Source organism: Corvus cornix, chromosome 8, assembly GCF_000738735.6.
Source record: "Corvus cornix cornix isolate S_Up_H32 chromosome 8, ASM73873v5, whole genome shotgun sequence".
NCBI lineage: Eukaryota > Metazoa > Chordata > Aves > Passeriformes > Corvidae > Corvus > Corvus cornix.
In genome coordinates, this window is record NC_046338.1 from 21,467,402 (window position 1) to 21,494,964 (window position 27,563).

The window sequence follows — 27,563 nt, forward strand, 5'->3', positions numbered from 1 at the left end:
GGAAATCTACTGGTTGGCAGTGTTGCTGGAAGATTTGTGACTCTGTTCATGATTTCTGATGTTGAATCAGGAAAAAAAGGGTTTGCTTTTATTGAGTTACAAGAGTCTGTCAGTTGTGGATAATTCTGTTTATTTCAGAGGAAGTTTTAGGAAAAATCTGTCAGGTTGATAAAGCTATCCATTCTGTTGTTTAGTGAAAGGAAATGGTTAGTCCTGTTCATTCTTGTGCTGCCATTTGTCTCCCTCTTTTTTTCAATCTTTATTGGGAAGTTTGTGTACATCAGGGATGGCTGGTTGAGTAGCTGCATTTGTGTAAGGGTTTGTTTTGCTCTAACACTTTGTAATATGGAGTGGAGTTTTTTTTGTGTTTTTCTTTCCAGTTTTGAAAATGCCAGGTGGGAAATGCCAGCTGTGCCTGCAGTTCAGAACTTAAATTAACTGCCTTTCCTGCACTGCAGTCAGCAAGGACAATTTCAGTGTGTTTAATTAAAACCACTATTTGATCATGTTTTAATCCATCAGGTGTTACACCACAGTTCAGTTTGCAGACTGACCAGTAACAGCACTAACCTGCTTCTGCTAACAGCAGCTCAGGAATTATAACCACATCCTCATGGCTGCATGAACAAATTTAATGTAAAGCTGCCTCGTTTTGGGAAGCAAAAGCAGCAGCAAGTAAGAGGTAACAGTACTGGTAAAATAAAATCAGAAGGCTCAATTTCCTGACTCTTGTTTTCTTAGGTTCCGAACTGGAATAGTGAGATTCTTGCTAAACAGAAACCACTGGTTGCCAAAACTTCAGCAAAACTTCATTTTGTAAATCGACTGAAAGGCAAGAAGTACAAAAATGGCACCACCTCCAAAGTTTTGCAGGATGCCAGTAATTCTATTGATCATCGAGTTCCAAACTCTCAGAGGGTAGGTGTGGTGAGCTGTGGAGATCGTGGCCTTTACTAATCTTTGTGTGATTAGAATTGTGGAAAACATCTTCTGCAGCTGTCCTGGTCAGTTTAACTTGATTTAAATTGTGGCTCTAAACCGATGCAGAATCGGCCACTCTACAGCTCTCTCAGGGATGGTGCCAGCTTTAAGATTTTCCTACTAGTGCAACATTTTATTCCTGGTGGATGTTTTTAAGTTAGACCTCAGCTTGCACATAAATTTTATTTCTAAGTCTCTTCTAGACCACACTTCTCCAAACTTAACAAAATCTTGTTTTTCTGATTCAGGCAGTGAGAGATATTTTGGACATACTTTTTAGGTTATTATGCTCTTGAGAGAAGTCAGTTCAACATAAAAGAACTGAGTCATTTTGTCATAGACCTGAGGAGACAATGACAACTATTCATTGCTGCTCTTGTTTCTTTTTCCTCTCATGGGCATTTGGGGTTTTGTTGGATTAATGGCTGCGGAGGAGTAACTGCAATTGTACCATGATCAGAGCACTGCTTCTTTCCCTTTCAGAGAATGAAACATTTCTAACATATTTTACTCTCCAAAATGCTGCCCTATCATTAGCATCTCCTCCTATGATATCTGGCTATAGAAGCTGTTGACTAAAAAAATTCATTTAATAAATTTCAGATACACAAATACCAAACATATCACTGGACTAAAACTCTGCTGCAGTTGTCCCAGCTGTAGGTACTCTTAAGTTCAAATACCCCTAAATCTTCTCCTTTTCAGAAAAGCAGTCGGGAGACAATGGCAGATGAAGGCTTTTTTGATCTGCTGAGTCGGTTCCAGAGTAACAGGATGGATGATCAGAGGTGCTGCTTCCAGGAGAAGAACAGACTCTCAGCTGCTTCAGTGGCAACATCCTCTACTCCACCTAAAACAATGATAAAATGTAATTTTTTAAAAGTAAAATCTATATTTGACTTGAGTTTTTGCCAAATACTATTTTCAAAATGTATTTGCATGCAAGACTCACTACAGCAATGGATTTACCCCTAGGCTAACTTGTTTTGTCTGTCCTGCCCAGCCTTTTCCACGTCCGTGGTGTCCCCGCACACGGATGAGTTCCTGGACCTGCTGGCGAGCTCGCAGAGCCGCCGGCTTGACGACCAGCGTGCCAGCTTCAGCGAGCTGCCCGGGCTGCGGCTCCGGCAGCACAGCAGCCAGGCCGTGCTGGGCCACCTCATGGCCAGCAACAACAGGGAACTGGATGATGACTTCTTTGATATATTGATTAAATGCCAGGTAAGTGCTTAACAACAAATTCCTCAGCTTCTGTCTCTGGGGACTTCATTTGTGCCTCCTGCTACTGAGTTCCTGCAAGTAAGCCACTTAGTTTATCATGTGCTTTGAGATACACATTGATCTGGCAGATAAGGAGGAACATAAGAGAACAAAAGATTAGGGCTGGGGGTTTAAGTTTTGGGACAATTCTTCTTTGTTGGTTTGTCTGTTTGTTTAATTATCCATTGTCTAGTAAGTGTAATTTTGGTATTTATACCATGGTAACTATTAAAAGTAAGAAATGATTAAAAAGTGAAGGAAAACAAGTGAGGCTATTACAAGGAGTGTAAAATGGTTTTAAGTGTTTAGATTTGGCACACTAAGGAGGGCACCTGATAAACCAGCAAGCCTAATTTATCAGCTGAAAGAATTCAGTATCCAGGTTTTGGTGGTAATAGTGGTCATCATTCCCATGAGGTTAAGTTTAACTGATAACAGCTTATAGCAACATACAAGTGAGGTGACTGATGGTCAATAGAACACGGTGCGTATACCAATTAGACCAAAAAGAAGTTAACTAAAAAGACGTGCTGGTTTATCTGATGGGTTGATAAGCATCCCAAAATACAAAATTCAGATGCTGAGTTCTCCAGAGGTCAGTCAGTATGGTGGCCTGGGTGAGAAAGCAGCACCTGGAATTGAACCTTCACTGATGGTGACAGTGTTCATCAACCTGATGGAATACCATGTTCTGTTGTAGCAGCTTGTCTGTTTCCTTCTGTGAGTCAAGCAAAGAATCTAGAACTATTCTGTCTCATTTAGGAATGGAAAAATATTTAATCCCCTCTAATCAGAACAGATGCTCCTGCTTTAAACAAGCACAGAAGGATGGCTGTCTTTTGAGCCTTTTTGTCTCAAGGGTGCCTGTCCCAGGTCCATCCACCACTGAAAGCTGTGCTTTTCCTCCTGTGGCCACACTGCCATCCAGCAGCAGCCTGTTCCTGTAGAGAACACCCCTTCGCTGCTGTGCCTGTGGCAGCCCCCAGCCTGCAGAAGCTGGCAAGGAGGGTGGCTGTGTGAAAGGAGCACAGCCCCCAGCCCAGCAGGGTTTGCAGGCAAGGGGCCTTCCCAAACCTCACACCACTGTGGCCATTTCTTAGTACCCATGTAAGGAAAGGAAGCCAACCATCCTTTCTGTTGTTTTGAGACTAGAAAGACCCTGTACTAATGCTAAAATTCTTCTTCTAGACAAAGGACACTTAAATCTCATTTTGCACTATTTTAAAGAACTGATCTGGGGGGTTATTTTCAGATACACGTGGACAAGTCTGTCAGAGGAACCATTTTATCTACACTTGGACTCAATTTCATTTGGCATGTTTAACTTCAAACAAAACTTAAAAATTAAATCTCTCTACTAGCTTTAAACCTGAAAACAAAAGCTTTTAGTAGCTTTTTCACTTAATATTGTTCATTTACTATGTATGTTCCTGTACATATGCAGTTTTTACTGCTTGGTCTGTCTGTAGGGTTCTAGACTGGATGATCAGAGATGTGCTCCTCCAGGAGCTGCCAAAGGCCCCACTGTACCAGATGAGGATTTTTTCAGCCTGATTTTACGCTCGCAAGGGAAGAGAATGGATGAACAGAGAGTCCACTTACCCTCGGCTATAAAGGGACCCAATTCCAGCTGAAGCCCCCCAGAGGCACGTACTGTACAGCAGCAGCCAGGGATCATTTTGGTTTGCTGGAAAAGCACACTTGCCTTTTTTAAGATGACTACAGTTAGTAACTTTGTCTCCTTTCTCCTGGTTTTTCACAGAAATAGCAGCAGCATCACACTCCTGAGCAGTAGTTCTAGAGTTGTCCCTGCTCCTGCAGGTGGCAGCTGCTTTAAGAGCAGTGTCTGAGGTACTGGGTCTCCCTCTTGTTTCTAGTCTATCAGAATTATGATTTTTTTTCTCTGTCAATTCTCTCATTGCTCAAGTGGATTCTACCACTGTCTCAATCTAGTATAAGACCTGAATTTTTATGTTCTTTTTAAAGAAAACTTGATTTTTTTCCCCCCTGATTTGTACCTCCTGAAAAAAGGTCCTGTTTTCTTTTATACTTTTTTAAAAAAATAATTAAAAAAAAAAATGGAGAAATAGCTTCAGTATTTAGTCTCTTTGCAGAAACAGAGTTTGGAAGAAACAATCATTTCTACAAAAAAATTAAAACCTAGTTTTCATTCTGTTTAATAAAGAATAGATTTTTGAAACATGATGGGTTTTTTGGTAATATTTAGTTAACTGTTTCCCACATTAATTCAGAACAGTTTTGCAATCAGCAGAAGGTTTCAAGGGGTACTTACTTTCAAGAGACAGCTGCTCATGCTGCTCTACAGCTTGCGTGGTACCTGCCCATGCACCAGGAATCACAGGGGTGGTGGGCACTGGGCACCAACTCACACAGGCCCGGGGCAGTTCCTGCAGCACCTCAATTTCCAGTGTCACACACAGCTGCTGCCTGCTGTACCTGACCTCAATTCCTCTCCTGCTCTGGCGAAGGACAGGCTGTGCTGGGAGAGTTCTGGGGACCAACTACTGGAATGTCCCCAGGGTAGTTCCTGGTCCTTGCCCTAAAAACCACTGCTACAACCTCAGGTTCTCACTCTCTGCAAATCATGACACCAGGAGGAAAGCCGTAGGCTGTCCTACAACCCGGCTGACAAGAAGCAAACTGATTTTAAAGAACATAAACCTAAAGACAGACCTGAGACATATGAGCTAGGAATTAGTATTATGGGAATTACTCAAAACTTACTACACAAACCTTATTTCCAACAAGCAGCAACACTCCATGAGCCTGGGGTTTTTTGGCCACTTAAAGGCATATCATCTTACTTAACACCTTTATTTCAGATTCCAGACACAGTACATCTACTCACTCTCCCAGATTTTACAACCTGACCTTCCAGCTTGCTGTTGTTCTCTCTTCTACGCTTGAGAATGAGCAGAATTAGCAAGCATGTGACAAGTAAAGATTAGAGAAAACTTACGAAAAGCTTGGGTCTTCCTTAGTCTCTTTCCTGGGCGTCATGTAAAACAATCTTTTTCTTCTCTTCAGATGGTTCCATAGCAGAACTTTTCCCTTCTAGGTTTCTATTAGGGTCACCATTTTCTCCAGTCTCTCCCTCGGCTTTATCTGTCTCCTGTTTTTGCTGCTCAAGTGCAGGTTCTTCATTCAAGTTTTCAGCTTTGAGATTTCCAAGTCTATGCACTTCAGATTCAGTGTACAATCTGTTCTGCAAAAAAATCATAACAATCAATTAAGCAGTCTAAAGTGACAGCATCTATTGTTTCAAGTGCATCCCAGCTCAGGGGGCAGAGCTCATCCAAAGCAAGACAAGGATATTTTTTCCTGGGGAAACAGAACCTGTAAATAATGTAGAGTATAAATGTGGTTTGAATTTTCTATAGTTAACAGGAACATCAGCACTGCTTTTTACCTTCTTCTGTGGGTTATCATGATTGCCCAGGCTGACCCAAGTACTGATCTCTCAAAACTGAAGTTGTGTTTAAAGAGTTTTAATTCAGTAGTTTCCTGACACAGTTAGCCATTGCAAGGTATTTTTCCAGAAGAAACACATCCAAGACACCTCTATCAAACTGTTCTTAGGGGAATATGTACTTCCTTAATTCCTCTCTCTCCCACATCTGGGTTAAGCTTCTTGTTTAAATGTGTTCTAGCAGGTGCCATTGCAATCTGTTCAGTTTAATGCCACCTCCCAGAGCACCAGGAGTCACAGCAGGTGCTGGTCTGTGGGACTCTGGTCCCTGGGGGACTCTGGTACCTGTGCATCCGGCTTGTCGCTGGTGTGCGCCGTGTCCGGGCTCCTGCTGCCATTGCCCGGTCTCGCCGTGGGGAGAGGCCTTGTGGAGGCATCCCCTCTGTCCTGGTGGCCTCTGGGGACAGAAGGATGCTTCTGCAAATAATACTCATCTGCTGGCCTCCCTTCGTACTGCCCGAAGGCTATTTGCTCCTGCTGACTCGCAGGCAGAGGAAGACTTTTCTTCTGAGAAGACGTTAAATATCTTAATGCAGACACTGATGATCCTGCACCATAGCAAAAAGCCTGGGGGAGAGGAAAAAAAACCAAATTGAGCAAAACACCAAATATCTGCAGCCTATGGTTTTCACACAGATTTCAGTGTCACATATCTGAAAGACTCTGGAAGAAAAGCTCAGGTGAAGAAAACAGCTCCAATTCCAGCATGCTGCAGTCTGACCATGCTGCAGGAACTGCCAGGCTGGATGCAGTTCCTTCTTGGTGCTACATTAAAGATGTTTAAGGCTCTAACTCAATGCTTTTGTGTACAAAATGCCAACTAGATGCCTCACTGTGTAAATGACTCAAAGAAGAAATGGGAACTAAGGTGCAATAAACTGTCAGAGAGTCTAAGATTTTAAGCAGTTCAATGCTATTATATCCCACTTGGGGAGTGGGAGAAGAATATGGTTTGAATACAAAACTTGGCTATTTTAATTCCTAGACCAATTGTAGTACGAAGTCTTTGTCAAGAAAAAATTCCCTCGTAGAAGTAATTTCATTTGTACTAAGAAATCTGTTCAGCTGTACAAGTAAGTAAGTAATATAATAGATAATACTTAAATATAAATACATTTAATATATAAAAAATAAAATGGAGCTTTTAAATATAAGAGAAATGTATACAAACCAGGACAGCCAGAGCCATCATAATGAGCACTGGAACCTGCAGAATTAATGGTATCTCCTTCATAAGTGCCTTGATGAACTCACCAATACCTTGTCCTACGTGCTTCAAAGGCTCAGTTACAAAGTTGGTGAAAGTTATTGCCAAGGCCTAGAAAAATACAAACAACAAACCAGTGTTGTCACACAAACAACAAACATGAACAGTCGCATTGGGCTTGGCATACCTTTGTTGGTGGAACCAGCAAAATAGGATTTACAAGCAGAGTTTCATAGTACTTCTGACAGGGATCGTTCTGAAACGTCCATGTACTTCTAAGCCATTCTGAAGTCAAAGCAGAGACATATTTTTACTACTTAAAAATACATTTTGTGACACAGCAGTAATACAGAAAGTAGCATTTCAGTTACAGATGGAAGAGAACTCTTCTAGATATGGTTCAGAACTGAGATTTATTTTTACACATCTGAGATTAGCTTGGCAGTACAGTTTATCCAGTCATGGGGATGCAGGAAGGAGAGGGAAGGCTGGAAAGAAAGAGGAGAACCTGAAGTTTTGCCATGTATAGTCAAGAAAGCTCTTTAGGTGAGCTTAGTACCCCAGAAGCCTCAGGGAAAAAAAGTCACATCTGTGGAAACTATGAACTTGCACACTGTGTTCACAGCTACTGACACAGCATCATTCTGTGTTATTGCTCATCTGCCAGTCTGCAGGAGATTGAAATTGTCTATTTTGCTTGCTAGATTCAAGGGTCTATTTTAGTTACAAGCAGAAAGTCTTCTTAAAGGAATTTTTACATTATAAACAAGTGATGTATGACATCAGTGTTTCTGTAGTTTGGTTTTACTGCAGTCAGAACATAAATCATTAACATTTATCAAAAACAGAGTCAAGAAATTACAAAGGGAAGACCATGACAAGCACTCTGTAAGAGCTGCCACCCTTCATCTACTTGCTATAGCACTGGATAGAAAGAACAGCTAATAAAAAAATCAGCTTTCTCTGTAAAATACTAACACTTGAGTAAACAATTACAGATCCAATTCCTGAAATCCATTGTATTCACAGGCCTGATACATGAAAAAAAAAATCCTTGTCCTGAACTCTGCCTGTCTGTCTTCAGTAAATGGCACTGAATGGTACTGGGGATGGTGGCTGGGGAAACATGGGGAAGTTAGACATAACACCATGACATGCTCCAAGTACAGTGCTGTCATCAGCTCTCCTCCCAAGGCCTAGAAGACAAAGTTCTATGGGATGGAAAAAGGGTAAAATCACATAATCATGTACTGTAGAAAAATTCCCTGTACTACTAATGAAGAAATCTGAATATTCTGGGATACTGTGAATTGATATTTTGTGATTTTAACTACTACTGCAAAGTACCAACACAAGTACTCACCGATAAGACTTCCCCGCCAGTCCAGCTTCTCCTCACAGACATTATCAAACTGCCCCATCTTGGCAATCTCTGCCTGGTGCTGAGCAAAAGCCAGCTGCAGGAACAGCAGGGATGGGAAACACAGTGAGCAGGCTGCAGCCACGAGTGCTGCTCCTCAGCTATCTCTGTTTGCTCTCAGCAGGCCTGGGGTGGTTCCCCATGTAAATGAGAATTTCCCCACTGTCCCCCTGTAATGGCAATTCCCCATGTAATATGTATTTAGAAAAGTCTCCTTCTTTAGAAAAGTGGCATTCCACTCCTGTGCCAGAGCCATCCCACTCCAGCACTCTGCTATCCCTGGGTTTGACAAGCTGCAGCTCCATCCTGATGATAAGATGTGAGGGGCAGATTTTGTGGTGGGGCTATGATCTGGTAGCTTAAATTCCTCCTCAATAAAACTGATCCTATTGTACCATCAGCCACTTCATCACCATTAATGAAGCGTTTATCTGGTCTATCGCATCAAACACACTTTCTGCCAGGGAATTTTAAGAAAAAGCCTCCTCATAATGTATTTCTGTGTAACTTTTCTACCAAGCTGCTTTAGTTAGAGGTCACATCTGCCTTGCCCACATGGTGAAATCAGAGTTCTAGTGCTCTCTGAATTCTGTGCACCTCTACAGCAGGATAAAGTTGTCAGGGTTTCTTTTGTTCTTTAAGCCTAACACACCCATAAACATGTAAAATAAAATGTTTATCCATTTATTCTGCAGTTAATTAAGAGCTTTATGTAAACTAACCAAAGGAACTAAGTAACCTTAACTCCATCATAACTGTAAAGTTTTAAGCCAAAAAGCCATTAGGATTACAGAACTTACCTTATACAAGTAAAGCCAATTCCATGCAAAACTGATGAAAAAGCTTATTAATAAAACACGTTTTAGCTGAACAAACCAAAGAATACGTGTCCAGAGTTCTGTAGCTATTACAATTACAATGCACACTAAGCACAAGAGTAGCTGAAAAAGAAAAGAGGAAAAAAATTATGACCCACATTTGGAATTTTCCAAGCTTACTGACAGGACACATGAAGAAACTTCCAACTTTTGTTTTTACTAGTGTCATTTACACAGAATAGCTGAGAAGTGTTTCCTCAGTTCCACAGCCCATCTGTACAAGACAGAACAGTTTTGAGGCAGTACTAGTATTCATTCCTATCACAGCCTTACATTGCAATTGCTCACTTGCTTCTTGTGATCTTTAATTATTTCTTCCTTAGGATGTTAGTTACATTAGAGACCCCACTTCTAAATTATCAAATTGCTGTCAGTCAGTGCTTGAGCAGTTTGTGCCTGCCATGAACCACAGAACAACTGCTGCCAACTCCTGCACTTTGGTTAAGAGACAAAGTTACAGTTTGGGTACCAGCAGCAAGACTTCAGAGAAGCACTTCAGTGTCTTTCCACCTGAGGACCCCTATCAGAGGTTACTGACAGCTTGCTTTTGTCATCTGGCTTCCAGGGACCCCTCAGATCTAGACAGGCTACATGCAAGATTATGTCAGCATAAAACAGCGTATTTTGAATTGTAAAGATTTATTCAGAAAGCTTCAGCTTATTAGAGATCCTCAGTTTAGCACTTTATAATTCCCAGTCATCCTTTCCTCTCCAACACTACACAATTTTTTCCACAAAATTTGCAGAAGCCTCTCACCTATAGGAGTTCAAATATATACTTGGCTCAATATAAATACATTCCAACTCTTGCAGAAACCAACAGATTCAACATCTACATGAACAAGAGACAAACCTGGAAAATCTATAATGCATGAGGTGTCAGCTCTAATGATAAGAAAGTGCTAGAGCATAATGAGTGGCAACACAGATATAAAAGACAAGAAAAAAAAAGCACACCAGAAAAAAACCCCAAACCAAAGCTACAATAAGAGCAGATGACCACACAAATAAAAAACTTGAATTCCTTCTTAAAGCAAATACATCCTTCAGCAACCATAAAAGAAAAGTGACTTACTGAAAGTATGATGGAAAGGACTGCTTTATGTGTGGAGTTAAGATGGTAATATTAATTGACTAGCCTTGCACAGAGAAACCGAAGAAAACGGCAATTAAAACCAACAATCAACCTTGATTCTCTTACCAAAAACAAATTATATAGATCAATTCCAAAAGCATCTTCAAATCTCCACTTCCAAGCTTGATCATCATGGTGTTTAAAATTTATCAAAATATCACTCAGTGCCTCATCCAGGGCACCTGGCTGCCAGGCTTCCTCATTGACAAACCTAAGGATCTCCACATACGTCTGTCTTGTAAGAATGATCTCAGCATCGTAATGGACGTAGCCCACGCTTTCCTCAGGCTGAATTCAAAGCAAAGCAAAACAATGGTTAAAAGCTGCTTATTTGGAAATAGAAGTGCATCCCTAGGCAAAAACCTATCATATTCATTCTGTACCAGCACCCTTCAGAAGCAGACTGCAGGATGAAAACATGGGACAGGGGGCACACTATGATCCTAGAACATTTTTGTTCATCTAAACTACATGAAACACAAATCAATTGGTTTGTAATCCTTAAATTCTACAGCAAAAACCCTAAAAAATAAAGTGAATTATCTCACCTGTCACTAAAATTTCAGAACCAGTGCTCATTAACAAGTAATAATTACATATGCACTACGTGTGCTTCAGTCATGACTGGATAATACAGATATAAGCTATTAAATACTAAAATAAGTTTTACATTGCTAAATATGTTCCTTATTTAACAGTAATTTTACTTATTACTAAAAATCAATTCTACCTCTTAATAGAAAAAATCTCCAAAGATAATAAAGTGCCCAGCCAAAAGCTAAAGCATCATGCAGCCACTCACTTCCTCCAATATCCCTCCTGCTGGGAAGAAGAATCAGAAAAAAGGTAAACCTCATGAGCTGAGACAAGAACAGTTTAATAATTGAAACAAAATAAAATGTGATGGTAATAATACTATAGTCATGAAAAAGAGAGAAAGAAGGAAGTAAAACCCAGAGGAACAAGTGATGCACAATACAACTGCTCCCTTAGCTGACCCCTTAGCCCAGCCTGTCCTCCAGCAGCAATCAGCCCCTCCCAGTCAACTCCCCCAGTTCATCCTGAGCACAACAGCCATGGTTTGCAACATCCCTGTGGCCAGCTCAGCTCAGCTGTCCTGGCCATGCTCCCCCACAGCTCCTCCTGCACTTCCTCGCTGGCACGAGGCTCTGAGAAGTTCTTGACTTAGAGAAAGCACCACTGAAGAAACAACTGAAACACCAGTGTGTTATCAACAGTGCTCTCACACTGAAGCCAAAACACAGCACTGCATCAGCTACAGGAAGAAATTTCATTCTGTCCCAGCTGAAACCACTGCATAAAGAAAGTAATAAGGTGATTCTTACATGGAAACTCTAACAAGCTACTATTGCTTGATAGTTAGAATCACAGAATGGTCTGGGTTGGAAGGGACCTTAAAGATCATCTAGTTCCAATCCCCCACCATGGTCAGGGACACCTCCCACTAGACCACACTGTTCAAAGCCCCATCCAGCCTGGCCTTGAATGCTTCCAGGGATGGGGCATCCACAACTTCTCCGGACAACTTCTTCCAGTGCCTCACCACTTTCACAGCAAAGAATTTCTTCCCAATATCTAATCTAAACCTCCTCTCTTTCAGTTTAAAGCCATTCCCTCTTGTCCTAGCACTGCATACCCTTGTAAAAAGTCCCTCTTATAAGGTCCCCCTTTAGGTACTCAAAGGGTCTCTAAGGTCCTCTCCAGAGCCTTCTCCAGGCTGAACAGCCCCAGCTCTCTCAGCCTGTTTTTGTAGGAGAGGTGCTCCAGACCTCTGAGAATCTTTGTGGCCTCCTCTGGAGTTGGTCCAACAGGTCCATATTCTTCTCTACACTGCAGACCCCAGGGCTGGACACACCAGAGCAGAGCAGAGGGGCAAAATCCCCTCCCTGCTCTGCTGCTGCCCACACTGCTCTGGATGCAGCCCAGGGTGCTTTGGTTTTCTGGGCTGCAAGCTCACATTGCCAGGTTCACCAGCACTCCCAAGTCTTTCTCCCCAGGGACAGTCTCAATCCATTCTCCACCTAAGCCTATACTTGTGCCTGGGATTGCCCCAACACATGTACAGAACCTTGCATTTGGTCTCACTGAACTTCATGAGGTTTGCATGGACTCACCTCTCAAGTCTGTCAGGGTCCCTCTGGATGGCATCCCTTCCTTATGAGTATTGCCCTCAGCCAGGTTTAATTCTATCTGGGCTTTAGCTTTCCTAACCTGATCCCTGTCGCTGCTTGGACAATTTCTCTGTACTCCTCCCATGCTACCTTGTCCTCACTTCTACCCTCTGCAGGTTAACATGGTAGAGCTACAATACAGGCCTTAAAAATCTGCAACAACCCAAATCTAGCTCCTTCCAGTTTCCAACCATTAACATGAGCAGAACAAGGAGCTTCTATAGCTGCATCCCAGCAACAGATGCTTGGATACACTGAAACACAGCCTTCCTTTGGATGCTGTACAGATCAAATGGCAACTGTGTCTCCTCAGCAGTAGTGGATGCACATACTTGTATCATCTTGTCCTTTGCCAATCGGTTCCCTTCATTTCATTTAAAGTACACCAGCATAATTAATCAATGCTTGGTAACTGGAAGCTATATGAAGCAGTAATATGAATTCATTCTAATTAAGTATTTTTTTAAATGACTATTCAAATACTTACAAGGCCAAGTTTTCCAGCTTCATTTAAAATCTTATTCAAGTATCGCTTAAAAATATAAAAGCTGCGGCTTTCATGTGATTTGGCAATCCTCTTCTCACATTCTGCAATCTGCAATTGTGAAAAAGACACTTTTACTCACTTTGCTCAAACCAGCTTCTTCATAGGAGCATACCAACATTAAACTCAGGATTAACAGGGGCACTTCTGAACTTCTTTATTTTAGCAATGATCCCATGATTAGTATGCCAGATAAAAAGCGTATGCAGTTGCTGAAGACACTACTTTCCATGGGACTGGCCAGTACTGGAGATTTCACATCTGCTAGGAATATTCAAATCCTGACCTCAGTAAGGCTAGAAACAAATGTGAACATCTGGATCTCCTTGCATTTAAAGTTTGCATCGGGGGGACAAAAAAAAAAAGAGAACTGCCAAAGATCCTACGTAGCTGAAACACCACTAAAATGACACACATCCCACTGGGTATCCAAATGGCTGAGGGCAGCGAGTGCCCCAGTGCCCACACAAGCATCGCCACACCCTGGGAGGGGGTCTGAGAGCAGCTCCTCAGAGCTGTACCACTGCACACTGCCATGGTCTCTGTGCCCACAACCCACCTCTTAAAATCAAACAGGACTGAACAGCTTGACAGCATGGGATAACATCAGCACCACACCTTTAAACTGTTGACACTGGACAGAAGCCCCTAGCTCCTATTGATTTTGTTACATTATAAAATATGTCAGGAAACAGACCTTTGTAGGCAGAACAACAACTTGAATTAAGCCACTTTCAGTCTCTCCTCTGCACAGAGGTTACCCCTCCATAAAGCATAAATTATGCCAGCAATGCACCTGTTTGATACTATCCAGAAGAGCATCATCAAAAAGCACAAACTATAAAACACTGGAAAATGTCTGAACTAATTAAAAAAAATAAAACACTGGAAATTGTCTGAAGAACAAACCTTGTGTTGCAAGGAATCTATTACCCTGGAACAACTTTGTGAGATTTCAGTACTGACTGTATCCAGAGCCTTATCCTCAGAGTCATGGTAGTTTCCCTAAAATTACAGAAGAAAAACATTTTTAGAATCCAACAATTTGACCAACATGCCCTGCTACACCTCTACAGTCACATCACTTCAGAAAGACCAAAGGAGCTAAAAACTGAGTACAGATCTTTGCTGCTAATACTCTCCCAATGACACTCCAGCTGCCTCTCTGCTGTTATTTTAGGCTCCAGACAGAGAACTGCTTTGAGTTTATCTCAATGCATGCAGAAGGTGAAATCTTGCCTGTCCTCCCCCACCTGCCCTTTCCCCTCCTTTGAGCGCTGGTGATCCACTGAGTGCATCAGATTAGATAATGGCACTGGCTAAAAACTGACTCAGCAGGCAAAGGGGCAGTTTCCAGCCAGGCAAACTCCCAGTCCAGCTGGCCACGCCACCAGCCAGACTGCAAGTAAACACAAACCCCATTTTGGGCTGCCTGCCTTTCTTTGCTCCAGAACACTATGTTTCCTGTTCATTACTCAGACTCAGTTTTGGCAGTGCTGCTTCTACACAACCAGGTGTGCACACTGAGGGAAGTCTCCACAGGAAAGCACAACAGCACATTAATCAGTGAACTCATGCTGAAACAAAGTTTGGTTTTGAAGGCTTGGGCAGCCCACACAGCCTACCCACCTAAAAACTCACTGCAGAGCAGAAAAGAAATCCTGAAAAGATGGATTAAGACAAAGTAGTAATTTTTTTCCTTTACTATGTAGTTCTATTTTTGTGGGAGACAGCAATAAAGCTACTACTTTTTTAATAAAAGCTGAAGCAGTTGGGCTCCAGGCTTAAAGACTCCAAAGCTTGCTGTTGCATCTTAGGGATGCTAATGACTATCAGGTGGACTTGGAGCAGCTGGAGGGTGATGAGGAAAGCTGTGGAGAGCAATAATGCACTCTGCATTTTTTAAGCTTCAGAGAATTATGTTCTGTAGTGTTTAAACAGTATTACTGAAGACTGTAAAACCAAACTTGAAAGGTGAATAATGGCAAGAATCAAGGGTGCCCATACAACCACCCCCAGTTTACAGTGCCACGTGTACACATATGCACTAGATAACTAACATGGATCTCGTGATATTTAGAGTCAGTTCCTCATACAAGGCAACAGAGACAATTCACCTTGTTAAAACTATTTTTTTTCCTACTTCATCTTCTCTTCAATGTTAAGGAATCATTAAAAGTACAGTTTTCCTTCTGAAAACCGAGGCCCAGCATTACAAAACACCACGGACTTTCACAATAGTCTCACACGAGAAATGGGAAACTGGCTCCTACTGCTAGGAAACTGGTTAATTAAAATAAAATATAATAATTAACTTTAACTCCCCCAACTTTTATCAGTTAGGAACCTGATTTTCAAGATATTTAGCACTATACTTGAGAAACTAGGAAGAGCTGCTTAACCCACTCCTTCTCAGAGCAGTAACTTGTGGTGCCACAACCTGCACAAATCAAGCACCACCTATGAAAATACAAAAAGCCTGCTTGATATGACTTGATCTGAGTGCAACAGAAGCTCATCAGGAAAACGTCCTGAGCTAATTACAGTAATATAGATCACAATTTCTTTCCTTGCAATTTTAACCATGGACACACAAGACTTTCCTGTGTATGGATTCAGGTACAACATAATAATCCCTTAAAAACACTGTACTACTATCATTATCTACTATCACCATTTAAGAGCAATCTTCCAAAAGCATGTGGCTGCTTGAGAGAGACACGCACCCTTTCTTCTTCTACCTTGTAAGGTCTTCTCATTGTTCCTGATGCTGCATCATAATTGAGCATATCAGTGGGGTCAATCCATTCATCTTCTTGAACTTTACAGCTCCCTATCAGCATAACTGCACACAATACCAAAGGAAACAGCATCCTGTATCACTGAATATAACAAGAAATTCAGATGTTTAGGTCAGGGTGTAACATGCTGTATGAAAAAAATGAAACAATCTTACATGAAAAAAGTACAAGTGGTGTTTTTTAAAAACTCAGTTCTTAAGCAGGTTTAAATTCACTCCCATATTTTTCCCCAACGAAAATGTTGGCAATAATATGCAACAATTAAACTGTATTATACGAGTGGCTCAATACCCCAGACTTTGTTATCAGCAGGTGTGTAGCACAGAGTTCAGCACTGCTAAATATGATAAACCATGCAGAACGCCACGACGAGCGTATTGTGTTAAGAGTAACACAATTTTTTCCGTCACATTAAGAAGAAGAAGATTTTGCAGAACATAAACTTCCTCAGATATGAGAGGGGCTGGGGGTGGTTGTGCTTTGATTCTGAGAAATCACCAATTCAGCACTAAAAAAGGAAGCACAGAGCCAGTGCAGCACTATGAGTCCAGTCACTTTCAATAAGAACTACCACACTCACAGATTCACAAACAGCATGACAGACACACTGTAAGGCTGGTCATGCCCAACAAACTCTCCTGGCCAAGCCACAGTCTGGAAACCTTCAACAACCCTCAGGTGCAAAATACCGTCATTTGTTGAGCAACAAAAATGCAACTTCTTGCTGGATTGTCAGTGATAAACACACTGTCTGCAGGAGCACGTGAACACAAAAAATATGAGCAATTAACCAGTAACAAATACGTTACAGTGAGAGATGACTAAAAGCACAATCACAAACAGAAGCTGCCTCTCTGAATTCCCTGAGGGATCACTCTGTGTTGGAGCCTTACCCAACAGGCATTCCTATGGGGGAGGAGAGAGGCACAGCCCGCCGACAGTCCCAGGATACAAAGGTGGAGGAGTCTCCTCTGACCTCCGCCCCTCTCAACCTGTATTTATATTGTTTTTTTTGACGGAGGGTAAAAGGTGGAGTTTCAGTTGATGACATTTCATATTGGGTGCAGTTTAAGGGACTTCAGCCATACATGTAAAGCATGTACAAGTCTTATTTCATTAGCATACGTTGCGGTGTACGTACGATATGTATTTTCGAGTTAACGGAGAAATGTTCAGGTTTTGGTCACCTTTTGGGTCATTCCTTTGGCTTAGTTCCCCTTGCCTGCACTGTTTTAAAAAGAGCATGGCCACAACACCTCCTGCCGCTCCACCATCCTTTGTTCCCGCTCCGAGCTCCCTCAGAGATCCTGCTCCTAAGGGTGCAGGCAGCTCATCCCTGGAGAACTACTGCCAATGCGAACACTCCTCCTTGCTGAACTTCGGTTTTCAGTATTTTTCCACAAATGGGCCAGCGCGACCGTCATGCAGAACTCTCCCTGGCCAGACTTGCAGAGACATCCCTGCCCTGCCCGGTGCCACGGCCTGGTCCCCTCGGTGCGGCTCCGCCAGGCCCCGGACCCCGCTCTGGCCCGGCCCAGGCCGGCACTGCCGCCCGAGCGCTGCAGGAGCCAACAGGGCCACAGAGAAGCAGCCCCGCCAGCTTCTTCCCCGCCTTCGCCTCCTTCCCGTCGGCACTGACACCGCGCTCCGCCGAGATACGCAGCCCTCAGTCCCTCCCCGCTCCCTCGCCCGGACACCGCGCAGGCCCCGGTCAGCGGCGCCCGCCCCGCCCGCAGCCCCGCTCGCGGTACCTGAAAGGCCGCGGAACTCCCGGTGTGTTCACCCGGCCCGGGGGGACGCTCCGCCCGCCAAGCGCGGCGGAGCAGCGGCCGCGGAAGCGCCGCCCGGCCCTGAGGCGCCGTCTCGCGCTGCGGGCCCCGGCCCGGCCCGGCCCGGCCCCGCCAGAGGCAGCCGCAGCAGCACCGCCCCGAGCCCGCCGGCCCGGCCCAGAGGCAGCCGCAGCAGCACCGCCCCGAGCCCGCCCGGCCCGGCCCAGAGGCAGCCGCAGCGCACCGCCCGAGCCCGCCCGGCCCGCCAGAGGCAGCCGCAGCAGCACCGCCCCGAGCCCGCCCGGCACCGCCCAGAGGCAGCCGCAGCAGCACCGCCCCGAGCCCGCCCGGCACCGCCCAGAGGCGGCCGCAGCACCGCCCCGAGCCCGCCCGGCACCGCCCAGAGGCGGCCGCAGCCGCAGCAGCGCCGCCCCGAGCCCGCCCGGCCCCGCCCGCCCCGGTGCGCGGAGCCGCCTGCAGGCCCGCGCACACAGCCGAGAGGCGTACCTGCGCTAAATGCAAGCTCAAACACAGGAGGCAGGGTGTAAAACCATGGATGTAAAACCAGATGCGCTCTGTAATGACACAACTTGAAATAAAATTAATGTCAGGAAATCACTATTTATAGATATACTAATTAATTAGTTAATTTATATACTAATTTACATAATCTGCAAGCTTTGACCACAGAGAGACAACTAGAGAGACACTATTTTCCTCCAAAGTAACTTTGCATATATATCATTGATCATACATACATATTATTGTCTATGTAACTAATAAAAAATAAACAAGATTTTCAGCTCTACACCACTGTATTATTACTTACTGCACTGCAAATTCCGATTCTTGGAAGCAGTATCAAAGCTCTTAAGTATTTTATAGTTCTGGCATACTTAAATCATATGTCAAAGTGTTGTATCACAGTTGGATTGAGGAATTATAAACCAAGAATCCAAAACAACACATGAAACAGGTGCAGGTGTTGGAGGTCTTTATTGAGATTATAGCACAGATACACTTCTATAGTTACCTTTCCACTTTTATACGATAGTTAAAAATGCTTGCTACAGTGCACATATAATTTAGTAACCAAGAGAATCCAAAACTTAACTGCAGTTCAAATAAATAAATAACCTAAAGTTTAAGGTTTATATTTTAAAAAGTAAAAGGAACTGTACAATATGAAAATATAACAATACATAAACATTAGAATCTAAAGTTTTGTAGAAATAAAACTGCAATTTCCCATAAACAGTGCAAGAAATAAAATTCAGATAAGCTTCTGAACCGGGAATTTAAACAATTCTTAAATTATCATGCAGACATAGCATTTTGAGCCATGCTGGTTTCTATTACAGCATTAATGGTATCCCTTTTACTTGAAAAATTGATAGCCATTACCATTAAGCTCACTGTGACAACTGCTGCCAATCCACTCTTTTCTACAGTACATTATACACAGAGGTATTCTGTTGCATTCAAAAAGTAAAATATTACACGTTCCTACTGAAAAAAGTCAATATTTTACTTTTTCCCCTCCAACATGGTAGCTGGTTCAAAACAAAGTCATGTAGTAAAAACAGCAACATTTTTCCCAGGTTAGATGAAAAAAAGAAAAACCCCCACTATATAATGGACCATAATCGAGAAGTGGTTACTACCTAGTCAACCTTTAAAGTTCAGATTTTCTTTTACTAAAAACATTGAAACTGTGGAGATGTTATAAAGTTTGAGCTCTTGTTTAAAAATGATGAATACAATAAACCTGAAAAAACAGTGGAAGTAATTTTTCTTTTATGTGTGTGTGTGTAACTAGTTACATACAGACTTGATTAGAGTGTTCCTCAACTTAAGTTTCTATACAAAATTCTCATTGAGGCAAAGAACAAGGAATGCAATTAATACCAAACTGTAAACACATCATTCATGTTACTCTGAGTGCACATCAACAACAGAAGAGTTCTCCTCATAGACTTTGGCAACAAGACTACAATAGGTCACAGCAGCATGAGTTCAACATGGAAGACTGGAAGCACTGCAAAAGAATATACTAAAAACACCAAGACCTCCTAGAAACCAGAAAAATCAGTGACAAGTGCCCCTCCTCTTGATAAGACACTCTCCTGCTCAACTGCTGCTCTCTCAAAGCCTCATTATTATTACTTGTTTTGACAGTTCTGTAGTCTCGGGTCTCTGTGCTTTAGCTGCATAGTTGCCTTTGTTTGTACTCTAACCATTGTAGGTCCAAAGGGTTACAGTTCTGTCTGCAGAAGATGACAAGAAGGAAAGATCTTGCGTGTGCCATCTGCACTGAATAACTTTGTCCTTGTGCTCCCCTACCACCATCAGAGGAAGCTGCTTTGTCAGGTCCCCTGTGGAAGAGGAACAGAAGTCATTACTCATTTCATGAACCCATATCCCAGCCTTGGGTGGCAGGTCTTTTTTAACCAGTTTGCTTACTTAAAGCCTACATCTGTATTTCACCTTATGAAGTGTACTTGACCTCCCCTTTCTCTGTCTCACACAGAGCATAACAAAAGGCCCCAGTGTTTCAGTTTTTAGGCATTACTGGGCACAGTACAACTTAAAATTGCAGATCTCCAGCATTCTTACGCTAGGTGATTAAAATTTAATGGTCCAAGAAAATCACATCAATATCTTCCCTCTTCTTTACTCATCCCAGTAAAAATGAGAATTACTATACTTCTTTGCAGTTTTTCTAAGGGTCAATTTTATGAACGTTGTCTGAAAGCAATGGCCATCTCACCAGGCAACAGTGTTAATCAGTGGTTTTACTGTAATGAGACCCTCACCCCAAAACATAATTCAGTTCACAGCCTACACTTTCAGCAACACAATTAGCCAATTTCAAACAGACACAATCACAAATATACACGTCCAACCTTCAAAGCTCTACTATTTTTTCCCCTTTTAAAGTAAAACCTGATCCTTGAGCCAAGTTGTCAACTTCAACATTAAAAGCCCAAATGGGAAGTTAACCTGTGACCCTTGGCCTGTGTTACCTTGCAGGTCTGTCACCTTGATCTTCATGTCATAGGAGCCGGTGAGCAGGTAGTGCGCGCCCGGGGAGAAGCGCACGGAGCGCACGTCGCTGGCGTGGGGGTGGTAGCTCTGCACCATGCGGCCCCCGCGGATGTCGTACAGCATGCAGCTCGAGTCCTCCTGGCCCGTGGCCAGCAGCCTGCCGCTGGGATCCACTGCCACTGAGGCTACAGCACTCCCTGCAGGGGACAGAAACCCAGCATTCACACAGTAGAGTTAACTATAGTTTTGCAAACAGCCTTTTTTTTTTTTTTTTTTTTTAAACACAAGAACATGCATTGTGAAAGAACACCAAAAGCTGGCCTCAAATTTAAGGCGAACATACCCAGCTTAGAATAAGAAAGTCTTTCTATTTCAGCGCTAAAAACTCTGAAGCCATAGGTCACACACGAATCATAGCAAAGACACTATTAAAGCTGCATGAGAAAGTCTCTGTTCCATCACAGGAAAGAAAGTCACTCCTATGAAATAATGTGGAATACTGCAAGGAATTCACCCTGGTCCTATAGTTTCAAGGACTTCAGTTAGGTTGTTGTATTTGAATATGCTTAAAAGTGTCTGTTTGAAAGCCATAAGGCAAAAAAACTACCCATCTTCTGAAAGGAAATAGTACTTTAGGAACAAACAAACAAACCAACCCCACAGGTATAGATATCCTGACAGGTTCTTTCTTTAAGCCAAGCCTTTCTTCTGTGCCACAACCCCCACCCCCCATTCTCTCTATATGACCTTGACATCTTCAAAGTCTATTTTCATGCCAGAATGATCAGAGGCATGATAGCAAGTCTTGCCTGTTCCATGAAATGTTGTTCCCACAACACGAACACAGCTTGGCACTCTCAAATCCCAGAATCTTACAGTCTTGTCTTGGGATCCAGATGCAATCATCCAGCCACTCCATGTATAAAGTGCTAAAATATGTCCTGTGAACAAGAAGACTTCTTAATTTGATTAAGCATCATTAATCCAACACTAAAATATTACAATTGGGACTATTTTTTGCATTCAGAGACTTAACAATCCTGTGGAAAACCTGCAAGTTGCATGATCCATTGCCAGTGCATGGCAATAACCAGCTTTGTGCCTTCTCTGGAATGAGGTGTGCACTCTCTCCATCAGATTAGCAGCAAACATATTTATGAACAAACACTGCTCAACTCCCCTCAAAATACCTCAAGAGAAATTGGGAGAGGAAAAAAAAAGTCTTTCTAAAAAGAAAAACACAATTACTTTAAACCAAATCAAACCAAAACGACCCAACAGCTTTATTAGAATTATAATATAGACTTAGAAAGTGTGAGAGAAGCCACACTGTACATACCAGTGTGACCACTTAGGGCATGCAGGCCTTGTCCTCGCTGACAATCTGTTGTGTAAATATTACAGTCCCCTGCTCCAGCACTTATTAAAATAGCACCACCACTTTCTGGGCCTTCCATAAAAGCAAGGTCTCTGATTGTCCCATCGTGCATGCTGAATTCCAAATCTGGTCCTAAAATAATTTAAAAATCAAGGAACAAAGTAAGGCATACTTTGTTTGTTAGTGCTGTGCTCTTTAGAGTGATAATGCAGAGTATTTTAGGCAAGGGCAAATGTGCCACCAAGTGCAAACATGGCTGTGCACTTTAGCACAGAACAGACTATTTCAGTTACTACAGTTCAAATACAATCTCTAAGAATCCTGGGTTTGAGTGTCGCTTGCACTTCCTACTTCCTAAAGCTTTGCAAAATGTACATAGACCATCACCACTGCCAGCTGCAGCCAAGGTTTCTTACAGAGTACATTTATTTCTTTTTATAAACTCTGGTGAACTCAAAAGGAGCTCTTTGCCAGGAGGAAAGGATCATTGAGAGCACTGAACCATGAAGGACAAAGCAGCCTAAGTTCAAAACAGAAAAGATAAGAGCCACATTCAACATATTGATTAGGAGGGCTGGGCATGGGAAGTCATATTTGCTGGGACAGAAACCTTTCTAAAATGGGTGAGAAGAGAGAGCTAGGCAAGAGAAAAGGGAACTAGGAGTGGAAATAAATTCTTAGTGACAACCAAGCTCTAGAAGTAGGTAAGAGCATCTGGCTGTTTTACTGTAATGGGGAGGAATCTGCCAGGAGATAGCACAATACCAGAGTCTTGCAAAATGAAACCAAAACACTGCCACCCAACCCAAACAAAACCTTAAAGGTAACTCCCAACCTCACAGTGATTCTTTGCTGGATAGAGACCACATTGATAGTAAAAGGGAAAAGAGACTAAATTAAAGTACTAGAATAAAAATAACAAAACATAATCAATGTAATTTGAATGGTTTTGACAAATATTGGACAGTAATTCAAAATAAATTCTTTGAACTAAATATACACACAGTACCTGTTGCATTACAAGTTTCTGCATTAAAAGGCAGCACTTTCACATATTTATCATTAGAACCAGTAGCTAACAGCTGTCCACAGGGACTCCAGGCTACACAGTAGATTGATCCTTTATGATGCTTATTCCTCTTGAAGCGAACTACAGGCTGTTTAGGAGTACTATAAGCACTGGTAAAAGAAAAAAAAAATCATATTTCCTTTTGTTTCTAAGGGAAACAAAGCATTCTAAAATGAAAATACTATTTTTCTGTTATCTTGGATTACATGAAATTCATATGACTACTTGCATTGAAACATATATACGCAATCAAAGACAAAAGACATCTCATTTTCTCAGTTTTTCCCCATTTTCCCATTGTATCTGCAGCTGAATGTGCAAAAAGAACTTACGCAGTCCCTTCATCTCTAAATGGTTGATACAGATAAAATACAGTAATTACTAGCTACAGGACAACAAAACATTATCCCCAGAGTCCGAAACTGGTGTGATTTTTCTCTACATCCTTCATACTTCAACAACTTAATTTTATGGCCACTTTTGAATATGCACAAGTTCAACTAAGCAACAGTAGGCCAAGCCTGTGCAAGAAAAACAGATTTACCACTCTATGTTAATGCAAGAATCCTGGCAGCACCTAAATACACCATAGATTACTATTTATAAAACCGTATCAGATTTAGACATGGCTGCAATAAAAGCAACAGTCCCAGTAATTTACATTTCCTTGATTTCAATCAACTACCTTCCTATAATGCTCTTTCTCTGCTCTCACAGCAGGGATAAATCAAGTACTTAGGATAAAGTATTGCAGTATCAACCTCCATACCACTCCAGTAACATTAACTGGAGAAATTCAGCAAATTAAATTGGTATTGAAAAATTCATAAACCTTACTATAAATACTTGAACAAAAGTGGCAGAGAGAAAAGGCAGAAGACAATCATCCAAGACTGTTAAAAAACTTTGGAGATTAACATGGCTTTAGTAAAGAATACTGAAGCAAATCTACATGGAAGCTAATTTTATTTGTTGCCAGAGAGGAAATCCATGACAGATTAGCCTAAATCAGGATCATTCAACACACTGCAGATTTTCCTAAATGGCCAATACCTTATCTCACACTCTGAGTCTGGATTCACCACACGTTAAGAGCTGAGGATCACTGACTCTCTCAGGAGAACATCTACCCAGATCAGAGACCACATGTTGCCAATCCACTGCACGGAAGCACTGTTATTATTTGAGCAACATTTGCAGAACTGTAACATGTATCTGTCAGTGTTTAATCTTAAAGGTGTGCAAAAAACCCCCCACTACTATTATACCTTTAGAGAAAGGAAAAAAAAAACAACTCCAAACCAACCTGTCCTGAATAGTTAATCAGTTTGAAGGACAATTTAAAAAAAGAGCTTCAAAGAACAGTTATTCCACACAACCACAGCTCTTTGAGAAGCACGTAATTTTGAATGCATGTCTAGACTGGTGTTGTTACAAGGATTAGAGTATCTTTAAGATAATGTAATCTCTCTGCTGACTTGTAAATCCCATGATGAAATATTTTAGGCAAACTGTAAGCATAGTTAAAACCAACAGTAAGTGGAAGAATTACAAGTTCAGAATTAAGGAAATCTTGGTATTCCTTTCATGTCCAGATGCACTATGCCTCCTGTCACATCAGATCGTGCACTGCAAGTAGAAACTAAGGCTGCAGTTGCCCTAACCTTTCCTAACAAGCAGAATAAGCAGCTGTGCAGGAGCCAGCAAGTTTTGCTCACCAGTCAAGAGGCTATTTGGGCTTCAAGCCCAGTAAGCTGGCTTGTATTAGGTAACAGAAATCAATTCCTTTTTTTGTTGTGACATACACTGCTCATAAATATTTTGGATTTAAACTTCAAAGGCTACCTTACTGATTATATTTAAGGAGGAAAAGGAAAATCAGATTACTTTTTTAACATTTTGGAAGCACAAACATCAGTCCTAAAGTGGGAAGATGTCCCAGATAAAATCACTGCACACTTCTAGCTCCCTATGAAATTGTGAAGTTTTAGATGCTTGCACTTCTCCCTTCCTCCAAGAAAATAATATAAGTTGAGCAGAATTAAGGAGATTGTTATTGATGTGGCAACACTTATTTCCAGGTGTATTTTCCCTGTCCTGTTAAAAAGAGGTGGAAAGAAAACTGAAAATACAGGTGCACAGCAAACCACATAGTGGTTTTTCTGTCAAGGAACCTACCTAGAAAACAATGTTTCGAGTAAAAACAGGTCAACAGACATGCTCTGGCAAGTTTTGCTGTAAAATTTCAAGAAGATACAACTTTCTCTACTGTTAAGTTTGTTCTCCTGCCAGAAACTGAATCTTGTGAAGTCCAGCTTGTGCTGGCTTGGCAACTGACACATGGTTTCTCCCACTCCTACAGCTGGAATATCAAAACCACAGGCCAACCAGTACACTCAGAAAAGCCCAACTGCTGAGACAAAAGATAACACTTTTATAAGGAAAGGTGTGGTCTTGTGGCAATACATCTTGCAAGTAATGAAAGAGCAAAGAAGTAGCCCACAAATATACGTCAGCACATCACCTTATTTCTGTATAGCAGTTCAGGATTCCAAGGAGAGCATTGCTCTATTTATGACAATAAAATAAAGGTATGAAATGTACAGGTATCAGTAGGTACAGGAGAAAGAAGTGCCATGACACAGAAAAATAAATGATTATACTACCATTCTTACCTTGGGTCAATTACTTCTGGGTAGGCACAAACTCTCAAAGTTTTAGAGTTGGAGCCGACAGCATATAAACTCCCACTGGGATGAAAGGCTACAGCTCTGACAGCTTGTGTGTCTTCTAGAGTATTAATGCAAATAAATTGCTTTTTTGATTTGTCATCCTGTAAAAGGATAACAGTCAAATTAGGTTCTTCTGTGTAAAATTGGACATTTAAAACTAGGTGTGACTGCTTTGTGGAATAATGGAAAGCTACTGTAGCCAAGTATTAACAAACAGCAGCACAGCAGGCTGGATTTCTCAGAGTACAGTTTTGTAAACAATGTCTACTCCAAGTCCAAGAACGCCATACTTGAAGCTCTTTTCTTCAACTGACTTTTACAGATAACATTAGATTAACATTTCTCATTCTCCCTCCAGACTTCCACCTGCTTTTGTTCAGAACAGCCCACCTCAGATGGGCAATACTAAAGTTTATTTGTGTGTAAGTACATTTGATCTGTGTGAAACTTGCACAAGGAACAAAGATGCATTTTTAGTGAAAACAGTCCAAGTCAAACACAGTTTCTAAAGCAAATATAGTATTAAACATAGAATCAGATTTTCACCCTGTATGTAACACAAAGTTATCATTAAATTATGCTAAGCTTTATTACACCATCCTCCTTGTGACTTCTTGACCACCTTTCTGAGATTATGATTTTTATTTAGTCGATGTAGAAACTTTGGAATGTACTTATTGCAGTTATTTCCCTATTAACTATTTCCCTGGGTTTTCAGACCATACTGACTGGAGTCCAACACTCAAAGTTTCAGCCTGGAAAACACAAAACAATGGTTGTAAAAGACATCCCATCGGAACATCTGTTGTACAAGGAGAAGCTGAAAGAGCTGGTACCATTTGGCCTTGAGATCAGAAGGGCTTTTCAAGGTGTGCATGTGTACATCTCACCAGTGTATATAAATATGTGACTGGGGGAGTAAAGAAGATGGAGCAGGACTCTTTTCAGTGGTACCCAGTGAAAGGACCAGAATCACTGAGCACCAAATAAAATAAAGCAAATTCCACTTCAACTTTTTTGGTGTTTTAAAAACACTGTGAGGGTGGTCAGACATGGGATGAGGTAGCCCACAAAGGCTGGGGAACATCCTCCATCCTTGGAGAGCCTCAAAACCCAGCTGGACCCAGCTCCAAGCAACCTGCTCTCATTGACTCTCTTTTGAGCAGTGGGTTTGGATTCAGTCTCCAGATGTCCCTTCCAATCTCAATGGTTCTGTGACTGTAGGCACTGCAGCAACCAAAATTCATTCTAAGTATCTCTTAACAGTAAGAGGCTGTCACATACTCAGGATTAAATACTGAATCTTTTCATAACACACATGGTAAAAGACAACGAGAAAACTCACCTCATCGCCTCTTGTCCTAGATAAATTCCCCGAAGAGTCTTCCGACTGTGGCTGACTGACAGCATGGTCTGATGCACTGTTTTGATTTGGTGAAGTGTTTAAAATCACAAGACAAAACAAGAGCAGGGACAGATTTTTTGGTAAGTATTTTTTTGACTAAAGTTACAGCTTCAGTCATTCTCAGAACTGATTAATTTGTGTAAAGTGTTATACATGTCTGAATCATTACCCTTAAACTATTACTTTTACAAAGGGTAAAAGTTGCTTTTTGCAGCAACTCTAAGCACTGAACAAGTGAACACAAGTTAAAAATA

General features: G+C 41.8%; 3 protein-coding genes across 13 annotated transcripts in view; 1 reads left to right on the plus strand and 2 right to left on the minus strand.

Moving 5' to 3' along the window:
• The window catches only part of GPSM2 (G protein signaling modulator 2), a 28,460-nt gene extending 24,014 nt beyond the window's left edge, over nucleotides 1–4,446 (plus strand). For 3 of the 6 annotated variants that reach the window (XM_039556556.1, XM_039556552.1, XM_019291486.2), the window contains 4 exons: nucleotides 742–918; nucleotides 1,687–1,849; nucleotides 1,985–2,202; nucleotides 3,711–4,446. In XM_039556556.1, the coding sequence (XP_039412490.1) occupies nucleotides 742–918; nucleotides 1,687–1,849; nucleotides 1,985–2,202; nucleotides 3,711–3,875 (723 nt within the window). In that variant the 3' untranslated portion in view covers nucleotides 3,876–4,446. Of the gene's footprint in view, nucleotides 1–741; nucleotides 919–1,686; nucleotides 1,850–1,984; nucleotides 2,203–3,493 lie in introns of all 6 variants that reach the window. The other 3 variants (XM_039556554.1, XM_039556555.1, XM_039556553.1) reach the window with 2 other exon arrangements.
• On the minus strand, nucleotides 110–17,783 carry CLCC1 (chloride channel CLIC like 1). Of its 4 annotated transcripts, none has more exons than XM_039556558.1 (12): nucleotides 17,660–17,783; nucleotides 15,849–15,989; nucleotides 14,017–14,112; nucleotides 13,051–13,158; nucleotides 10,438–10,659; nucleotides 9,159–9,299; nucleotides 8,302–8,395; nucleotides 7,126–7,223; nucleotides 6,903–7,049; nucleotides 6,017–6,298; nucleotides 5,222–5,467; nucleotides 110–1,831 (listed from the first exon to the last, which is right to left on the minus strand). In XM_039556558.1, the coding sequence occupies exons 2-11, from the start codon at nucleotides 15,978–15,980 to the stop codon at nucleotides 5,240–5,242; spliced, it is 1,548 nt and encodes a 515-aa protein (XP_039412492.1). In that variant the 5' UTR covers nucleotides 15,981–15,989; nucleotides 17,660–17,783; the 3' UTR covers nucleotides 110–1,831; nucleotides 5,222–5,239. The 4 variants fall into 4 exon arrangements, with proteins under 4 accessions (XP_039412492.1, XP_039412491.1, XP_039412493.1 ...); XM_039556557.1 differs by having other exon boundaries at nucleotides 15,834–15,989; XM_039556559.1 differs by lacking the exon at nucleotides 6,903–7,049 and having other exon boundaries at nucleotides 15,834–15,989.
• An 871-nt stretch (nucleotides 17,784–18,654) lies between these two features.
• Nucleotides 18,655–27,563, minus strand: part of WDR47 (WD repeat domain 47) — a 29,934-nt gene continuing 21,025 nt past the window's right edge. For all 3 annotated transcript variants that reach the window (XM_019291594.3, XM_039555721.1, XM_010409260.4), the window contains exons 9-15: nucleotides 27,250–27,325; nucleotides 25,848–26,005; nucleotides 23,113–23,282; nucleotides 22,065–22,235; nucleotides 21,535–21,666; nucleotides 20,704–20,922; nucleotides 18,655–20,052 (exon numbers count right to left, since the gene is read on the minus strand). In XM_019291594.3, coding sequence (XP_019147139.1) covers nucleotides 19,910–20,052; nucleotides 20,704–20,922; nucleotides 21,535–21,666; nucleotides 22,065–22,235; nucleotides 23,113–23,282; nucleotides 25,848–26,005; nucleotides 27,250–27,325 — 1,069 coding nt within the window. In that variant the 3' untranslated portion in view covers nucleotides 18,655–19,909. The remainder of the gene's footprint in view (nucleotides 20,053–20,703; nucleotides 20,923–21,534; nucleotides 21,667–22,064; nucleotides 22,236–23,112; nucleotides 23,283–25,847; nucleotides 26,006–27,249; nucleotides 27,326–27,563) is intronic.